Source organism: Rosa chinensis, chromosome 7 (genome assembly GCF_002994745.2).
Source record: "Rosa chinensis cultivar Old Blush chromosome 7, RchiOBHm-V2, whole genome shotgun sequence".
Classification (NCBI taxonomy): domain Eukaryota; kingdom Viridiplantae; phylum Streptophyta; class Magnoliopsida; order Rosales; family Rosaceae; genus Rosa; species Rosa chinensis.
Window position 1 is genome coordinate 23,081,552 of NC_037094.1, and position 20,069 is coordinate 23,101,620.

General features: G+C 37.7%; 2 protein-coding genes across 2 annotated transcripts; both read right to left on the reverse strand.

Annotated features, from left to right (window-relative positions):
- Positions 1-642: 642 nt before the first annotated feature.
- Positions 643-2,967, reverse strand: LOC112178561 (expansin-like B1). Its single transcript, XM_024316713.2, has 4 exons — positions 2,731-2,967; positions 1,982-2,088; positions 1,484-1,798; positions 643-1,133 (listed from the first exon to the last, which is right to left on the reverse strand). Exons 1-4 carry the CDS (start codon positions 2,858-2,860, stop codon positions 936-938), a joined length of 750 nt encoding a protein of 249 aa, XP_024172481.1. The 5' UTR covers positions 2,861-2,967; the 3' UTR covers positions 643-935.
- A 3,561-nt stretch (positions 2,968-6,528) lies between these two features.
- On the reverse strand, positions 6,529-11,769 carry LOC112179700 (ATP-dependent Clp protease proteolytic subunit-related protein 4, chloroplastic). Its single transcript, XM_024318163.2, has 8 exons — positions 11,453-11,769; positions 11,089-11,292; positions 10,144-10,199; positions 9,898-10,024; positions 9,656-9,733; positions 8,350-8,463; positions 8,155-8,267; positions 6,529-6,812 (listed from the first exon to the last, which is right to left on the reverse strand). Exons 1-7 carry the CDS (start codon positions 11,705-11,707, stop codon positions 8,196-8,198), a joined length of 906 nt encoding a protein of 301 aa, XP_024173931.1. The 5' UTR covers positions 11,708-11,769; the 3' UTR covers positions 6,529-6,812; positions 8,155-8,195.
- Positions 11,770-20,069: the final 8,300 nt, after the last annotated feature.

The window sequence follows — 20,069 nt, forward strand, 5'->3', positions numbered from 1 at the left end:
TAGGCACATGACTAAATATAAATATATGTAGAACTAATAGTTAACAAAGCAAATAAAATTCACAAAAGCTAGAATTGATTAAATTTTGATGATGAATATGGCAATCGAGACAAGAAAATTGTATAATTCAAAATCAAACTAATTGTAAGTTGTAACGTGTCATGATATTATTGGAAAAGGGGGGCCAAACCTTTATAATTATAGAGCTAACCCCTTCAATCCTATTAATAACACAGTAAGCTAACATGTTTTCAGAAAAGTTTGGCGGGTGCCTAGGCACCGTTTGCCTAATGGGTAGCTCCGCCCCTGCTGAGTCTACATGGACACCTCAATGGCTCTTATTACTGTGGTGCCCAGGGATGCCCCCTCTACATAGGAAGGTCCTGAATTTTGTACGTTGAATAAATTAGGTTCTTTTTTTCTTTTCTCTCCCCTTAACATTGTCTAGAGTTTAGTTCTTGGTGCTCTTTTACTATGGTAATTTGATTAGGTTGCTCTAAGATAACTTGCACGACATAGTATTGACGTGAGCTCGAGTAAGTCATGATGTGTTGCAACCCATATTTGATTATTTTAAAGGCTTGACGTCCTCCTTTGAAAAAAAAAAAAAAAAGAACTGCTAATTAAATAAATTAATTAAAGCGTCCAAAAGGAAGGAACTTTATTTATATTACAGAATCCAAAGTACAGAATCCCATTATTCTAAAAAAAAAAAAAAAGTACAGAATCCCACTACTTGGGCAAGGCAAGTGCACGCCTAATACTCGGCATACATTACAATAAAATAACAAGCAAGCAACTAACATGAAACATGAAATACTCGGCATACATCACAGGGAAACTTGATATCTATCCTAATTAATTGGATAAAGGCTCATCTCAATAATATAAAGATGGAGTGTATATATATAGCTGCAGGTAGTGAAGTAGGTAAACTAATTGAGCTGAATGGCTGATGTATAGGCAGCCCCGGCCTTCCAATCAGCAGGGATGGCGTTGGATGCCTGCACCCATTTGTTCCCTGCGCTGCCACTCACTTGGAACCTCAAGTCAATGGAACCGCTAGGTGGGGTTGGAGTGTCCCATACTGCTCCATATGCTCTACGCATGCTGCTCCATTGTTTGCAATCCTCCTGCCAAACAAAATGTGAATATTGATCGATCTATATAGATTAGACGTACCGGAGATGAAATTCAAAAGTGGATTCTGCAAATTCGCAATGAGGTTCTGTGTCGAGCCGGTTCTTATTCAAATTCAAAACCCCTTCGAACCAAACAAAAGTGTGTGTGTTTTTTTTTAATTTTAATTTTTTTTTTAATTTTTAAATATGCAGTCCACTTTAAAACTGTTGAAAAATATCATCTATGTTTACTATATGCATAGTTAATATTACGAGTCATATGTTATATTGCTACTGTCAATTTGGACGGATAAAGAATAGTTCCAACTATATAATAGTCTCGCAATCGAGATAAATTTTACCTGCCAGAACTCGACAGCTGTGATATCATTCCGGCCAGCTACATACTGAACGACTATAGCCAAGTATTCAGGAAATTTGCTATGTTCATGGACCTTGAAAACCAGGTTGGGTGTAGAATACCGGCAAGGGATTCTTCTGAATTCTATATCAACCACACCATAAGCAAATAAAACCTCCGTTGAAGCTGGGTTGTTTGCCAACTTTGCATAGGCTCTAGGGCTGAAGATGAAGTCAGTTCTGTCTCCTTCGCCGTAGTCCGTCACCACCGCATTCACCCCATCATTACTGCAATGTGGAGGGTATATGCACCTAACCTGAATCACAGTACACCCACAGAAAGTTCATTATAGCTATTAATTAAAGAAGGTACTTGTTTTAGCTTATTGTTAGTGCTAATCAGCATGATTATAGCTAGGTAATCAACTTTGAATATTAAAACTTGTTGTTGTCACATTTCTAGGTTAGCTAGAATGATAAACTAAGTTCAAGTACTGTACCTGGTAACATCCACCACAGCCAGTGCCATTTCTGTAGAGCCTAGCAACTGCAGATACTTGACCATCATTTACGGTCCTTCCATATTCTCCATAGCCACAAGCTCCAGCTACATGATGAGCATATAGATCATTACTTATAATTACCATTTTAGATGATAAACCAAAACTGGTTAAGCATTTGGACATTAATTAAGGCTATCAGTTTGCAATATAACTTTGCTAGCTTTGGCTTATTGGCCAAAAAAGAAGGCTGCTTTGGCTTCTTTCTAATGTAAGGACTGTCCAAAATGCATGCTAGTCAACAATCCAATAGTACTTGCTACTTACAAGCGAAATATGCATTCTTTCATGCAGGCTTATATGGACACATAATACAACTCCTTTCGGGTAAACATCTTTTGAATAGCTATCCCCGATCAATTTGTTTTGGCAACCAAGGTCAAATTTGCGTAATTTACAAAAAAGATGACTACATTTACTGAAAATATCGCATATATTAGTATGTGTACTCAATAACGTTGTTAACACGCTCATGAAGTTGCTTTGCACTTCTTTTACATTCTTTATGCGAATTTAGAAATAATAAAATATTGGCTTTGAAATAGACAATGACATTTTGAAATAAGAATAACAAAATAGTTAATGTCCATCTACCAAAAAAGATCACACATATATACATGATACCATGTAAGATGCATCCTAGCTAGGCCTCTACCATGGTATACAAAGAAAAAGAAAAGGTTGCGTACTTGGGGTTCCATAGCAATCAGGGCTACCATAATAGGTTGCTCTGGAGCGTGTAAATGTATCTTGAGAGGTGCATAGTGTTGGCAAGAGCACTAGGCCTAGGATAGCAAGAAAAAAATGAAAACCACCCATGTCTTTAACAAACAAGCTCCCTAAACAATGAAACCGGCCAAGCAATGCAAGCTCAGGTAGCTAGAAGCAAAAGAGTTTAGGAGGTTGCTGTGATGTGAGAGAGCAAAGGTATCTGAGTCCTATATTTATAGTAGAGGCATGACATGAGTAGGTGCATGTTGAGGTGGTATTAATCTACCTTTTTCCTCCACTTTGGAACTACAGAGTACAGAAGAAGCTGGAGCTGCAGTTTAGGATTGAATTGATAACGTGTACTTTCTACGTGGAACCCTTTGTTAATTGACCCCCTTCCAATCCCATTTCTGATGAACAGATTAGTTTGTAGATGGAGAGAATATTATACATTTGCAAATGGTACTCTAGCAAACTTTTGTATCTTGTTCTTTGTACCTGCAAAATAAGTTAGCTTCTTTAGTAATTAATCATTACATTTGGGGACCATTACTGTAGTTTCTCAATGCAATGTGAGGTCATATGACGGGAGAGATAGAAAAACATTGAACAAGTTGAGTAAGAGAAGCAGGAAGTTTTGGATACAACAATTTTGTATAATCTCATTCACAAAACCAGCTACATGACCATATGCAAAGGCTTGAAAAAGAGCAAAGAGTCGTAGAATTTCTGATTTTGTGACGCATATTGCAATTTGTAATGCATCATGCGACTCCTCAGAGGTTCCACATGCATGTAAGATGCACTTATTTTTGGTGAACAAGTCATCGAGCTAGTGACCACATACTATTAATCCTTATCCGCATCGATATTATTGATAACTTAACTATTGTTCTAAATATAGAGTTTCGTCTCCAAGATCGATCTTGATCTAATATTGTGATGTGAGATTAATTTTATCCACGCTCATCAAGCCACACAATAATAGTAGGAACAACGTGAGAGGATTGAATTCTTATATATCATGGTCTTCATTTCATCCATTTGGAAACTACTCAAGGTAGTCGCAACAATTTGAATAAGCCACTATCTATTGATAATTAATCTGATAGACATGTATGACTTACTAGACATCCTAGTGAAGTTTAGCTAATAGCTATGGGCAATTTTTTTTTTTTTTTTTTTGAGAATAATAGCTATGGGCTATAAACAAGTGGACTAACCCAAACCTAACAAACTACCAAAGCCATCATGTTTGGTTGTAACGCACTGAGGAGCTCTATGAAACTATAAAAATATATGCTCTTTGATTAGAATAGAGGAAGAGCACTTACAATTTCATAGCTAATTCGATTTGAGTTTTGGCACATTCAGGATTGGCTGTAACCAACTAACCAACCACGAGAAACATTAACATTTGAGAAGTTTATCAGAAGGCAGCTGATTTCTTTGCGTCTTTGACATGCATGTTTTGTGTTTATCAGATGCCAGATTTGAAACAAGTGCACTCAGAGAGTCAGAGGGATTTTTCTTTTGAGGTTTGAAGAAATCAGAATCGTCGTCTGGCCAAGATAAAGAGAAGTATATTGGGGTTGGTGAATCTTAATCTTCGTCGTCCATTTGCCTACTTGTTCAATGTTTTATGGATTACACACAGAAAAACTTGAAATTCAAATAAATGTGCTTTGAACAAAATGGTTTGAGAAGAAAACTGTAACATGAGGTTATTTTAGTGATTATTAATTCTATTTGACATTTAATGTGTTGAGTTCAAATCTCACTAGCATCATGAGATTGGTGGAGTGGGAAAAAAGTTGTGGTTTCTATTAAAAAATAAAATAAAATTGAATATGCTTTGTAATTAAGCACTTCCTAGATAGATTTTAAGTTCTTTTACATAAATTAAACACTTTAAAAAAAATTTATACAAAAATTCTATGCGCCTCTAACAAAAAACCATTTACAGTCCAAGCGCTACGTTACAAAAACACTGTTACTTGAACAATCTGAAACAGAGCTGATGTAAGGCACTTTGAATGATAGTACTTTGGCTGCTGCGAACAAAACGGCTCCGACTTGAACAATACCTTTGATCATTGTCACAAACCTTTACCTCAAGTATTACGATCTATGGTTTTCTTCAAGATCTAATAGGAATAGTTGTAAGTTGTAACACCCCTAGTTTGGACGATTTGGATTTGGACAACTCTTCCTTCCAATCATATGAACAACGGTCACTCATTACTGCCACAATAGAGATACCACGATTACATGTATGGCAAACTGCAAGTTCTTTCAAGCCATCTTTCTTCTGTGAACCATTTGGTGTTCATATAACAAGAGAAACAAGCATCTGCGTCCTTTGGCTGATGAGTAGTAGACTGCAACACACTCAACCTATTCTAAGCATACTCTACCTATTCTAAAATGGTCACTGTTTGGAGTTCAACTTAATGCTATTCTTTGAACACAAATTCACAAACATATACAAATCTTTTCTAAACTTTTCAACATCATGCATACACTAGCTAATTGCCTTGACATGAACTATTCTTTGATTAAAGAACTGAGCATTACTGTAACAGTCATACTTTCTGCTGTTATGACCTCAGCACAAGCACATTGTGTTCATTAGCACCTTAAAGGCTTAAACAAAACATATTCACATCGAATTTTGGAACCCGAAAACACACTTGTATGGTATCAACTGCAAGAGTGTAAACTTTCTAAAAGTGTATCAACTAATTTGTTCATACAGCTGGCAAATGATAGCTCCTGTACCACATCAGAGAAAGCTAGTGACTTTCACTATATTGGGTTGAACAATCATATCCTCCACAAATGGGAGAGCCACTTAGAGCAGTTAATGGAAGAGTAACTATTGAGAAAATGCAATGCAAGTATGTGTACGGTTCCTGGCATCAGATCTCCTACTTCCTTGCGTCCCACTCTTACACTTGTAATTTGGGATGAGAGGGAAAAAGTGCAAAATTTCGTGTTGTCGGAGAAGAAAGCCATAACTACCAACAACAAAGCATGCCACCCAGCAGAAAGTGCCTCTTTAGTCATTCTCAGTCCCAAATTGAGCAATCAAAACAAAGCATATAAAAGTAGGGTCGGTTATGAGAATCTAGGAGCTCAAGGTGAAGTAAATTCACAGCGCTAGAAATCATTCCCTATATGGAAGTATTTTGTTTCAACTAACAAGTATATTTGAACCTAAAATAAAAATTTCATAACACGATGGATGAATGTATTACAATAGAAACTTTTCTTTTCTCCTGCAATTGAAAACCAAGATCAAATTACGATAAACTTAATAACTGAAAATCAAATTCATAAAATATATGCAATAGAAATACTTATAAAGAAGCTTCAAACTTCAATATCAACTATTAAATAATAGAAGATAATTTTAGAAGTTGGAGTTAAAACTAGGGTTTCTAGTCATTCTCTTTCATTCATAAATTATTAATTTTTAACAGCGAGCTAAATGTGATCAATTTATATTGTGAAAATGGAGTTATGGGAGTTTGTGCTACTAGGCTAAGTGGTGGAATGCTACACTAGTACACCCCAGATAGAGCGAGTATGTCCCTCTTTACGTTATTTTTTGTGAGTGGCTTTTTAGAAACACAGTTGTCAAAGGTGTGTATTTATATTTTAGTTTTTTAGGGAGGCTTTTTTTTATGATGTATTTGTCGGCTTGATATGTTTTTAGTTTATTTTTATATTTCGGGTGAAGACAACATAAATAAGAAAAGAAGAAAGAAATAAAAATTAGTTTTGTATAATATAATAACAAATACTGTAAGCTGAATACAACATAATTTCTTTTCAACGGTTTTTACACATAAGCCTAGTTCTAGTGCATGTAAGATTCAACCAAACCCAGAAAACAATCAAAATTCTTTGGGAATCATACAAGTCAAGGCATATATAATGGACTTCCTTTGCTGCACTTTTGTGTACCACTTGCGGCTTTAACACTGGTTTTTTTGTGAATGGTGCAAACTCTTGCTCCAGTACTGAAGAAGCCAGTCATCTCATAAACTTGCATCTGAAACAAGTTGATTTGAAATTATAAGTTTGCACAGACATCTAACAATAAAATTGAGGCATCAAATTGTTAGTATTTGGAATTCAATTCCAATTACTTCAAAACCAATTTATAACACACTTTGTGCAGTTCTGACCTCAAACAATGCATGTCCTCTGAACTAAGCTTCTTGACTGTTAGAACCAAAAAATAGCTTATTGGTTGACCATTAAGTCAAAGTTACATTATCATAGACAACGTAAAAATCCATGAACCCAACGTCAACTACAAAGAACGTAAATTTTCTAAAATGTATCATCTGATATGTTCACACCTGATTACATTATAGCTCCAAGGAGGAAGTTCCAAATCAGGGAGTGACTTTCACTATGATGGGTTTCACAATCACATAGCTCCACAAATGGATGAGCCACTAAGAGCAAATAATGGATGAGAAACTATTGAGACAATGCAATGATGTATACGGCTCATATTATCTAATCTCCTACTTCCTTGCATTCCACTTTTACACTTGTAATTTGGGATGTGGGCAAAAAGGTGGTGATGCAGAAATGAAATGAATACTATCATCAAAGCATCCCACCAACCAAAATTGCTCTTTAGTCATTCTCATTCCCATGTGCAATCAAAACAAACACTAAATAGGTGAATCCACCTGTAAGCAAGCTAACCATAAGGCACCAGCACCTTTTCTAGGTGTCCCCCCCCCCCCCTTACTGAATCCTCTGGAAAAGTAATGGTAAAAAGATGTGACCATGAAAAGAACAAGCAATTACTTCAATTCTAGAACCGACACATTCTTACTCAATGATTAAGATGAAACTAGGAGTCAATAAGGGAAGTCAAAGTTAGAAAGAAGTAGAAATGAAACAAGAGAGGGAAAAATTTTCAACAAAAGGAAGTAAATGGCCGGTAAAAGCACTTCCATACTCATGGTCATGGTCCATCAGAATATGAGGTGCCTCTATGATAAATAAGATAAAAGACTACAAAGTTAATGCAGTGTCACAATGTTTCACGATACACTACCCAGGAACATTGGTGTTGGTGGCTTAGGGGAAATTTTCCATCCTTTTTCAATTTATCAGAACTTACAACAAAGTCAAACCTACTATTTCCAATTATAACCCGACCAACTGAAGTGTCCAGGTGCAAAGTAATCAAAAGCGCCATATAGGAGTACAAAAAGGTTTCAATGCCGGTGAAAAGGGGTCACTGATAGTCAAATCCAATTACGAGGCATCTTGATTTCCACGTATATGAACAAAAAAACAATCAATTCTTAAGGAAAAAAAAAAAAAAAAATCTTACAACTTGACAATAACTTGTTATATCTTTGTACCTGAGTGTTAATTCCAGTAATCATTCCAAGTCTTCCTTTCATCAAATAAGCTGTGCCTTTTTCAGGTCAGCAACTACTCCCCTGTCTTTATGACCCCTCTCATTGTACAGTACCTAGAAAGAAATTGGAAACAGGTAAAATATAGTATGGTACAAAATAGACCGGACACATATTAAGTCTTTCAATTGGAGGTACCTTGTCTATGATGCCATATTCAACTGCCTCGCTGGGACTAAAATATTTTGGACGTCTAATGTCCGCTTCAATTTGCTCAGTCGATTTTCCAACATGCTTAGCAAAGAGCTTGACCTGCAACAAAAATCAACAAATAAGTAAATGAATTGATAGATCACTTCATGTTTAAATTTTTTTTGGCCTGGATATCAAAATGCAGATTTCACATGCAAGTTTAAAGAATTAGTCACTTCTGAACTCAACTACTTATGTCTAGCAACCAACGCCTCTTCAAAGATCTGTTCACAATAAATGAAAAGAAACAAGGGGAAGCTCTTTATAAAGAACAATTTTGTTCTTTCTTCTTATGGATTGATGGCTTATTTAATTTATTTGAGTATTAAGGAATGGAAATTCTGAGATTGGAAACTAACAAATAGCAAAAGTCTTTATTTCTTTACATGGAACTATTGCTCCTGAGCTAAATGCTGTGAACTTAGATAGAGTGAACTGCATCATGTTTAAAGATAAATCAACAAAGAAACACTCAAAATACTTGAATTACAGTTAACCAACAAGGACTAAGTTTGGAATGGACTGGCCCATTTACTCCCATGTAATCTGGGGTTCGAATCCCAGCCAGCTATTTTCTAAGGTTCTCCCTCCCTCCCTCTCTCCAAAAATCTCTGAATTGATTGAACACAATTCACTGTGGGATTACAAAGGGTCTATCAGAGCATAAGAGTTTGCTGTCAGGAAAAAACCTTCACAGTAATTGAAGATACATTATAGTATATAATGTTGAACATATATATGAAATTAAGGTATTTCAATGAGATTAAAACTTTGCTTAAATGCTCAAAATCATACTTGAAATCACATACATTCTAGAAACTTAAACTTGTAAACTCAGAAGCCGTTTATCCAATCACCACTCGGTTAACTAAGATGATATGGCACTGCTCTCTAATTTTTTTCCTTTATTTTTTAATTCATCTACTTCTAGTTAATCACACATCATATTTTTTGTCAATTGAAAAGACGTTCATTAGCACGTGCAACGCACAGGTAAAACAGCTAGTAATAATAACAGCAATACTATTTTTATACATATGCTTCCTTTATTTCTTTTCTGATAAATTATAAGCCAAAATTTTCCAATTGGTTTCACTTTCCTGCTATAAAAAAGAGAAAATGGAATCCCAAAAAAACAGAACAATCTCTGTATTCTTATCGTAACTTTTAAGTTTCAGCCCACATTCAAATGTAATAATGAGCAAGGGTGAACATGGAAAGAAATGTGTAGTCCAATGACCATTATTCTTACCAACTCATCTTTCACATTCTTCACTTCTTTTCTTGCAAGTTCAATATCTGTTGCTTGACCTTGGAACCTTGCAATTGGCTGCAGATGGATAGAAAAAAAGACAAATAATTTTGTCCGAATGTAATCCGTTCACTAGTGCCACACGCAGCTAAAATTCTTAATTCCAACCTTGCATAAATCACTGAATTGATAGTTTGATACATATTTTAAAGCTCTACTAAAATTAGAGATAAAGATAGAACCTGCTTTATCATGATTGTTGATGAGGGTAACGCAGAACGGTTTCCCTTTGCACCAGCAGCCAAGAGTAAAGCGGCTTCTCCCCAAGCATTACCAACACAAAGAGTAAATATTGGTGGCTTGACATACCTGCAGCGTTGAAAACACAGTTTAACCTCCAAGGGTGAACTTCAGATCATCCATAAAATTCAAGGAAAGGTAAGATGAAAAATACATAATATAGCAATCGAAAACAACAAATTAGTCACCTCATGACATCATATATTGCAAGAGCCTCTGTCTCGTAACCCAATTTCTCACCACCCTGGAGAATGCAAGATGGACTAAAATGAACACATTACCATATTGGATAAAAGAAGGGGGGGAAAGGGGCACAGCTTTCATAATCTACATTGTTCTGTTACGATTAAATGCGAAAAGAGGCAAAAATGGGAAGGGAAATTTCTACACTAAGGTATACTAAGGAGTTAAGAATCAACTACTCTGCTTTTTGGTCAAAGTGAAAGCCATCCAGAGGAAAAATAGTGCAAATATACCTATCATCAAGTTTATTAATAGTGAATCACTTAGTGTTGCACAGAACTTGAATTACAAATACAGTTACAATTCAGGAAGAAACAATGCAGAAGTAGCCTAAAACTCGAAAGGAAAAAAGAAATGGAAACTGGAGTTTCAGATCAGTCATTTTTAAGTTTGGGATCTGGTGGAAGACCTCGCCTTATGATCAATACTGTTGCCAGCATTGTACATATATTAAACTCATACACCATGAGAATCAATCACAAACCTCTTATGGGACCCCAACTAAATGGCATCAACATCATTTACCAGAACTGCTATGTCAATAGTTGAAAACACCTTCTTAGCACATATATAACTGACTCTAGCACCAACATCAACATCTAAGCCATTTCTGGCATAACATGTATCAGCACTACTACCATGGATGAATTCAATTTCTATATATGCACAATAATGTAATATGCACGTATTCTCCTGAAGAACTGACCCATACCAATATACCATCATCAAAATCTACAACCTATGACATGCCTACAAAGCAGCAGTGATAGTGGTTCCAATGCTCTAATAATATCATCTCCATTGGCGGTGTGCTTTTAAGAAGGCAATGTGCTAATCGAACAGTCATACTAAAGCTAGTGAATATAAAATAAGGTCCAGACTTTAAAAACCTTGGTAGTTCCAGTGGAATTTATGTACAAGTAGATAGGCTTTGTATCGTCCTCATACTGAAGGTAGAGAAATTCTGCAAGAATCAACTCTGTTACTGAAGGAACAAGCGACATTCCCAAGTAAACAATTCGATTCTTGTATAGATATGATGCCAGGTCTGGAGGTGGTTGCTCCCATGCACTTCCCCTTTGAAATGGAATAACCTAAACACACCAAATTCAAGTCCATCACACATCAAACATTGCCCAAAAATCTCAAATTTCTCAGAGTAAATTTCAATTGAGCCTGATTACACCTTCGAAAACCTATAAAGATTAAATTTTGAAGTAAGCGAAATGTGTGAAGGAAATCAGGGGGAGTTACCATGGTGACGACACCGCGTTTGGGCTTAGAGCCACGAGACGACACCGGATTGAGAGAGGAAGGGCGGAGCTTGTGGCCGGAGAAGTCGGAGGTGACGCTGCCGCCGGCGAAGGGCGAGAGGAAGTTGGAGGAGAGGGAGGCTCGGAGAGGAGAGCAAGACGACATCGTTTGGACGCGGTTAGGGTTTAGGGCTCGGGGAGCGGCTGAGATGCGCGTGTGAAGCGCGAAGCTGGAAGCTGCGGTGGCCACCTCCATCGACGGTTGAGAGCGGTGGTTTCTGGTGGAACTCTGTGGCCTATGAGTGTGAGAAAGTGAGAGGAGAAAATAGAAGAAGAAGATATTGGTACAAACAGAGTGGGCTTTTGTGTTTCGGGCTACGACTTTGGCCCAATATTGTTACGGATTCACTTTGGATTGGTCCGATTCAATTCACCGTACGAAATGTATAGATACCGGACTTGTGGGGTAGAAGTTCGAAGATTGGGCTATTTCCCGTCTATCCAGGTATCTCAGGTATTTTTCCCAACTGCACACGTATTTATGTATCTTACTATTCTTTTGTGAAAAGACTAAAAGGGGTAGTTCCTATGCTATCTTAAGCTTTAGAGTGTTTGTCTTCTCAAAAAAAAAAAACTTCATAAAAAAAACAAAAACGAAAAAAAGACTAGCCTTCATCATGCCCAAGTTTTTCTCCTAACGGCTCCCTGCCTAACGGATACTTTAACAGGTGGAATCACTGCTGCTTGTCTTAATTTTTGTTTTTTAAAACTGGTTTTTCTTTTGATAGGCCAAGACTTTTCAAGCTTCAGAATAATTATAAGAACTAGATAGTGATGGTTCTAGACAGAATGCAGGATTAAGAAACAGATAGCGATAGATAGAATAGAATATGCAACACAGATTAAAATGATATTTACTATTGCTTCTTTTTGACAAAATGGGTGGGTATTCTTTATTTATTCAACAGAAATACATGAAAAAAAATTCAGAACCTCATCCTCAGGTAAACAGCAAAAGGCTGTTTAGCTATCCATGAGAATGAGAATGAATACTTACTTGTAATGAAAGCACACTACTGCACACTGAACAGGTAGTAAAAGCACACTGCTACTATGACTTTCTTACTTCTTGAGAGAAGACTCTTCTCCTCAATTTTCTGATGCCTTACAAATGAAACTTAAAGTTCCTTATATAGAGAGCGGAACTCAAACTGGAATTCAAAACATAAAAATGTACAGGACAGCTCCGTGAACTTTTGCTTTTCTGAGTGCTCCTGCTGGTGGAGGTCGGATAGGAAAAACAAAAGCAGGCAGGTGAAATGTTTCTTCTGGTAGGTGAAGTGCTTCTTCTTTTTGAAAGCAAAAGTAGCTTTTAACTTTTAAAAGGTCAAAAGTACTACAGTTACTTATTTGGAATTTTTCTTCCTTCACCTGTAGCTTCACCCGTGATGCTACATATTCTCGTCTGTTTCTGAATGATAGCCAAAGACAAAGGAGTTGTTGTCTGCCTGGGCCATTCTAATAGTGGTAGCATTATCTTCGACATCTGTATCGACATACATTTTATAGTGGTTGTCATTTTCAAGCTTTTCCACCCAGTGCATGCATGCCATAGTCGAATCTATCTCTTTTCTGGTGAGAGATAGGAATAGGTCACTGCTGATTACGTCAGGATGATCGTATGCAGTGATAATTATTTTTTCTCCTGCTGCCAGGAAGGTATTGCTGATGTCTTCAGAGATGATCTTGTTCATGTATTCCAGAGCCATAGCCTTCATCCAAGGAATGCTTGAATTTGGTTGACCATTGTATGCTACACAGGCTGGTTGAAGATATTTCCTTTGAATGATTCTGACATAATGATAAGGAGGAATATATTCAACTTCACCGTTTGCCTTCTGACTCCATTCTGGAGGAGTAGATCTGAACTTCAGACGAAGTGTACAGTCATTCTTCCTGATGTTTTTGACTGTGTTGACAATAATGGGTGGCAAACCTTTCAGATCATCATTAGTTTTAGTCCACAGATTATGGACAAAACCATTTTCAACAAGCCAAAGCTTGTGTTCTTGGGGATGTTCACTCTGAACATTTACCAGGTATCTTCCAACATATGGTCCTGAGACAATGAAGAGGGTTGGAGGAATCAGGTCTTCTGAATTGTGCCTTCCTATCAGATTGTGGAATTCATGCCAATCTGATTCATTGAGTGCCATGATAGGGACCTTAGCACTTTCTGGACTTTCAAGGAATCGAAGGAAATTTTTTCTTTTCTTACAGCACTCTGCTGTATATGGATTTCTTCAGTCTGTGGTCTGGCATTCTCATAAAGTTCTTCAGCTAAAGCAAAGAGTGCCGGGAACATTAGACCACTGCTTCTTTCCTGGAAGGCAAATAGGAGATTGTCTAGGATTGCCTTCTGGTGATAAGCTAATCTCCTGCCAGTTCTGAACACAGGAGTATCAAAAGTTCTTAATTCATAATTAAAAATATTTATAACTCCGCTAGGAGTTGGTCTGCTTTTTGGCAAAGCAGCAGCCGTCAACGGTCTTGATGAGCCTTTACCGTCTGCCGTTTGAGATGGGCTAGCCAATCCTTTACCCTGGGATTGATCAGTTGAGGTCAAGCCTTTTGAGCTTAGCAGAAACCTTTTAAGGATTTTTCTTTGGTTTCTTTTGGATCCTCTTCAGGTTCCTGTTCTTTCCCAGCTCTTCTGCTTCTGGGATTACGACCTTCGTCGTCTTCTCTTTGGCTGAACATTGCCATCTCTCTGGTCAATGCGTCTGGAAGATAGTTCTTGTTTCCTGCAATTAATTCAACAGTATAATCATATTGGTTAAGAAACAATTGCCAGTTTGCTAATCTTCCTCTATCAGCAGCTTTGTCAAGTTTAAAATTTTTAAAATTCTTTACTCTGGCACAATCGGTGCTGACAGTAAAGGTTTTTCCAAGATAAGCTGGAGAATTTAAAATCGTTTTCTTGACAGCTAGAATTTCTTTTTCCCCTGTGGGATAATTCAGTTCTGCAGGGCTGAACTTGCCACTACAAAATTTGCAGATCTTTTCAATGTTAGTTCCAGTCGCTCTCGCCAGAACCACACCGGACCAGTAATTATCACTCGCATCTGTCTGGAGGATAATTTCATCATTCTCTTCTGGTTGTTGGAGAGGAGGGAGGTTTTTGCAGAGATTTTTTATCTGCTTCACGATCTTTTCATCATCTTCAGTGAAGCTCCATTTTCTTTTGGAGCTTGTCTTAGGAGATAACATTGCTGTTAACCCTGAGATTTTGGGGATGAAATCTCTCCCGTAATTTATGACACCAAGGAATCTCTCTAGACTCTTAGCATCAGGAATTCTGTCTGGGAATTTCCAGATCTTTTCAAGGATATGTGGTTGGAGCTTTATGACTCCATTCTTGATGTTTATCCCTAGGAAATCAACTTATTCATCAAGGATAAAAAAGATTTTCTTCTCACCTAGGATAATTCCATGCTGAACTATCAGCTTTACTACCTCATGGAGGTGTTTCATGTGTTCTTCTCTGTTTTTGGAGAAGACCAGGATGTCATCTATGTAGACGACGCAGAACTCCGCTACATGCTTGAAGATGTTGTCCATCTTTCTCTGGAAGATTGAGGGAGCTTGCTTCAGACCAAAAGGCATTACCAACCATTCGTAATGACCTTGAGGCGTTCCAAATGCAGTGAGAGGAATGCTCTCAGGATGCATCTTGACCTGCCAGAAACCCGACTTTGCATCGAATTTCGAAAAGACTTTAGCTCCTCTGAGCTGGTTGATCAGTACTCTAACCTGAGCAATCTGATAGCCGTCTTTGACAGTCTTTTTATTGACATCTCTGTAGTCAATAACCATTCTAGCTTTTCCTCGTAGATTTTCTGCATGATTTCTCACGTAGAAAGCTGGAGCATGATGAGGGCTAGTGGAAGGTTGAATTAATCTCTTCTTTAGGAGATCTTCAATATCACTTCTGAATTCTTTTTTATCTTCCTCTTTGTACTAAGGAATGGCTTTGACATGGCAGATAGCGTTCATGTCGTGCAATCTCAATTCACAGACCACTGGGTCTTTTTCCCAAAACTTCTGAGGATTTGTATCTACATTCTGCTCGAGTAGTTTCTTGATTTTTTCAAGAGTGGGAATTTGCTGAGACTCAAGCTTGTTCTGAAAGTGCTTGAGGTTATGCTCATAGATGAAACTAGCTTCTTCATCTTCACTAGTTTATTCTTCTTCTTCTTCTGAAGATTCTTCAACAAGCAGTTCTTCTTGTTGTTTGATTTGGAGTATGGGCTCAAATTTGGGTTTGTAGGGGGTAAGATGATCACCACTATTCTGTTGCGATCTCTGATGTTGAGTAGTAAAACCTGGACCTACCACACTTTTTGCTTGTGTGAGTCGGTCTGCCCAGAACACCCGTTCTCCTTTTCTGAAGCCTATCGCTTCTTCATCCTGAATGAATCGTTGTTGGAGAATAAAATCATTTCCCAACAAGAAATCAGATCCTTGGCCTTCAGATTGCCAAACATTCTGGATGATAAATGTTCCTCCTCCAATGGTGATATGAACATTTTTTGCTACTTTCTTCATGGTGAGATGGCTCCCATCAAATGTGACACCAGTAGCTGACTTTTTCTTGTCTTCTTTCCAGAGTTCATCTGGAGTTGCAAATCTCTTTGCAATAGTAAATCCCGATCCATTATCTACAAAGGCATGTAGATGATATTTTCTGTGATCCGGGAATTTTAGTCCGATCTCTATGTAGTTGCTGTATCTACTTGTAGAGATGACTTTCGATTGTTGGAGCTCATTTTCCTGAGCTTGTTCCTGAGGAATGAATGGTTTACATTCTTCTGGAACATTTTCCTGAGTGGGTGATTCGTCTGCACATTCGTCTGCACCATCATCCCAACCTGTAGGAATTATCTTTTTGCTGTCTGGATCACTAAACCATGATGGAGGGTCGTATATGACTTTATAATCAAACTTGCCGGATGGTTGGCCAAGTAGATCCCATGTTTCAGTATCCGCAGCCACAGCTATCTCTTGTCGTTCTAAGAGATGAACAGTTTCTGGTGGTTTCACCAGTTCAACATTTTCTGGTATTTCAACCAGTTCAATATCTTCATCGACTTCTTCTTCATCGATGATTTCTTCCTTTTTCGAGGAAGAAGGTTCCATGGTTTCCTGGAACAGAGTTTCAACTTCTTTCGCCTTTTGCTCAGCGAAGTACTCTTCATATTCTTGTTCAACCAGTTGGCTGACAACACCATTCTTGGTCTTTCTTCTTGCCTCAGCTATGAAGCATTCTTTGTGATAAGTCTTCTTAGACTCTTCACAAAACATAGGGAGACCATTCTTTTCGTGACATAAGCAGTAGTCACAAACGAATGTACCAGGGTTCACCTGATAAGAAGACATGAAAGTTTCTGTCTTGCTTTCTTCCCAGTTTTTGATTCTCAGTACGTTCATCTGTCTAGACTCTAAGTATTCTACTTCAGAATCTAACTCTTCTTCTGATGAACTACTTTCTTCTTCAGACCAGGCAGAGTAAACTGACCTGTTGTCTTCTTCATCATCTGAATAGACTATCTCATAGCCTTTCATGTTTGCTGATTCTACTATTTGCTCATATTCCTCAAAGAGAGCTTTAGTAGATCTTTTACCCTTTTCCGGGCATTCATTGGCATAGTGCCCTTCAGATTTACACAACCAACATCTGCAAGCTTTCTTGCTCGGTTGTTGTTTATGCTGATGAGTATTCTTCTTTTTCTTGAAGAATTTCTTTTTAGGATCTTCATCCTGCTGCTTCCTGTAATTGGAACTCTTCTTGAATTTCCAATCTTTCTTCTGATTACTCTTTTTGAATTTCTTAGAGTAATAATTTTTCTTCTTTCTGCGGAATTTGGATTCATGGCATCCCCAGTTTGTGGGCATATCCAGTATTCCATAGTAGAAATTTTCAACTCCTTTAAGTTGCTTCTTGGCCATCTTAGCTCTAAGATTGGCTTTGCATTGCTCCTTCAGTAATTGCCGGATTCTGTCGGCAATCCCTCCAACTGAAAATCTTTCAATTGGTTTCTTAGCTATGCTTTCTCTCACAGCTGTTCTCCATGGTTCAGGGGGCTTTCTGTGCAACAGATTAACTAGATCAGTATTCTCTAGTTCACCAATTGTACAGTAATATTCCTGAAATTCATTCAGGTACTCTTCGAAATATCTCATGTCGCAGATCTTGAGTGCATAGATATTTGACTTTGCCATTTCTTTGGCTTTCTCACTCAAATTTGAGAGATCTCCACAGAACTGATCGTACAGGGGTACTGCAAAATCATACGGAGACTTGGAATTCTTGATCTCTTCAAGCCAGTCTCTTCCTCTGGCAGTCTCTTTGAAGGATAGGTAGTACTTTTTTGCCACTCCAGTAAGAGTAGTTTCATAGTACACCTGCAAATCTGGTGCTTCAAATTTACCAAGGGTAAGTGCAGAGGCCATCATCAGGCTATCTACCCATTGGTCAATGGTTTTTCTTTTATCTAGACTCTTGTCTAGATTCAACCAGATGCCGTAGTTCGTGATCGGCACTCTTGGCAGATTGTCCTCGGGGACGAATCTTTGGGAATTTCTTTCCCCTTTTTTACCCGTGGGGGCTTTCTGGAATGGGAGCTTTGTTTCCCTTTTTTCTCTGTTTATGAAAGTTCTGGAGCTCTCTCCATCTTCCATTTCAAGATCTTGATAAGGAAAGACTTTTCTCGTCTTTCTGATTTTGAATTCTTTCATTTCTTCGATTAGTTTTTCTAATCGTTCAGGACTTTCACAATTCTCAGCTTCTTTGTAAAGATTATAGAGCTTCTCAGCTCTGAACATGTGGACTGGTCTGTTTAGATCAGCTTCCAGATCCTCTTCTGATATTGGCTCTTCTATAGTGGGTTTTGTACCACTGACACCGGCTTCTCTGGTGCTATAGCTTCTTCTCAGAAGGTTGTTGTTTATCCTGAGCTTCTCAGGACCGACATCACTTTTTCTGTGGTTGTCGAAGTTGAGGCTGATTTCTCCAGTTCTTCTACTCTCGTAGATCTTTGCTTTTGCACTTTCTGCTGGTAGCTTTGGACCGGATAATTTCCATTCAATAGGAAAAGTTACTTCATTCCAAGCAACTTTGTGAATCTGCTGTGAATGGTTCTTCTGCCTGGTGAGGAATCCAGTAGTGAGACCAGGGATGTTGGAAATCCGTGTCTTTGGCTCTACTGTGGTGCTCATCAGTTTATAGTATATTCTGTATACTATCGCCAATTCTTGCATTTCTTCTTTCATAGAAATTCCGTCTGTCTTGACTCTCAGTCTGAGACAGTGGGCTGCATCCTTCAGGCTGGTTGAGAAGTTGGGGAAGCAGTTGAAATATGCTACTTGGTTGCACAGTGATGCTTCTAGAGTTCCCAACAGACTAGCTTGGAAGTCTGTCAGTCTGTTGTCTTGCAGAACACACAGGACTGAACAGTTGATGCCTTCTCTTGCCAAAAGCTTTATGCCGACTTGGACTGCTCCAATGTGCATAAATTGATACTTCTTTGCTTGTGCTCTGGCAACTTCAGCTGGAGTGATCATCAAGAGATCTGTCTCTCCAGATGTTGAGGGGGTTGTGAATTCAAGTACTTTGAAGTGATGGCTGTCCATCAGGTCAAATGTTCCCCTTCTGTAGATCTGTTTGAAATCTAGCTTTGGAATTGAGGCGTTTTTTACCTCATGCTAGATTTCATTGTATTCAAATTCTTCAGAATTCAGGAGTTGTACTCCTTTCTTTTTTCCAAAGATGCTTAACATCTTCATTTCTCTTTTTTTCCGGGTTTTCATATCGGATACTAGTCTGACTAGTAGATGGTTCTAGAAAAATCATGTTTGGAACACGATTTGAGTCTGGTTTCTCTAATGGTTTGAACCCATTAGTCTTCTTTTTTACTGTAGGCACTTTCTTGTCCTTCAGTATTTTTTCCAGCGTTTTTTGTTGTTCATTGATTTTTCTACTGACACTCGTCAGCTTTTCTTCTTCCATTTTTGGAAGTTCTTTGATATAATCCAGTTTGTTTTCCAATCTTTCCAATTGGTGGATTATAGCAGGTAGTTTTTCTAGATGATCTTGATATCTAGATACTTCTAGTAACAGCTTCTGATATTTCTCATCAGAAGATTTCAGTAGAGAATTTATTTTCTCTAATAACAATTCTGACATTGTCCCCATTAAGGAGGGGGTCTCCTTTGAGCTATTTTACAAGCTCTGATACCAGTGATGTGCGGATCTAACCAATGCTCAAATAATCAAGAGGTTTTTGTTCCTCTTTTAGAACATATAAGAGATTTTCTATCTCTTCTTCTATTTTATAGATTCTAGTCTGAAGTCTATAAATAATGTCCCAATAGTTAGGTGAAGCTCTATTAAGACTATCTCTATAGGATTTCAGCTTTCTCAGTTTTGCTCTTTCTTTTTGTAATTCTTTGCTAGTACTTCTACAGATAGCAACTAATTCAAGTCTGTCGACGATCGAAATTATGAATAGTAACGTACTGTTTACCTTTGAGATAGAGGATGAATATTTATCATGCTT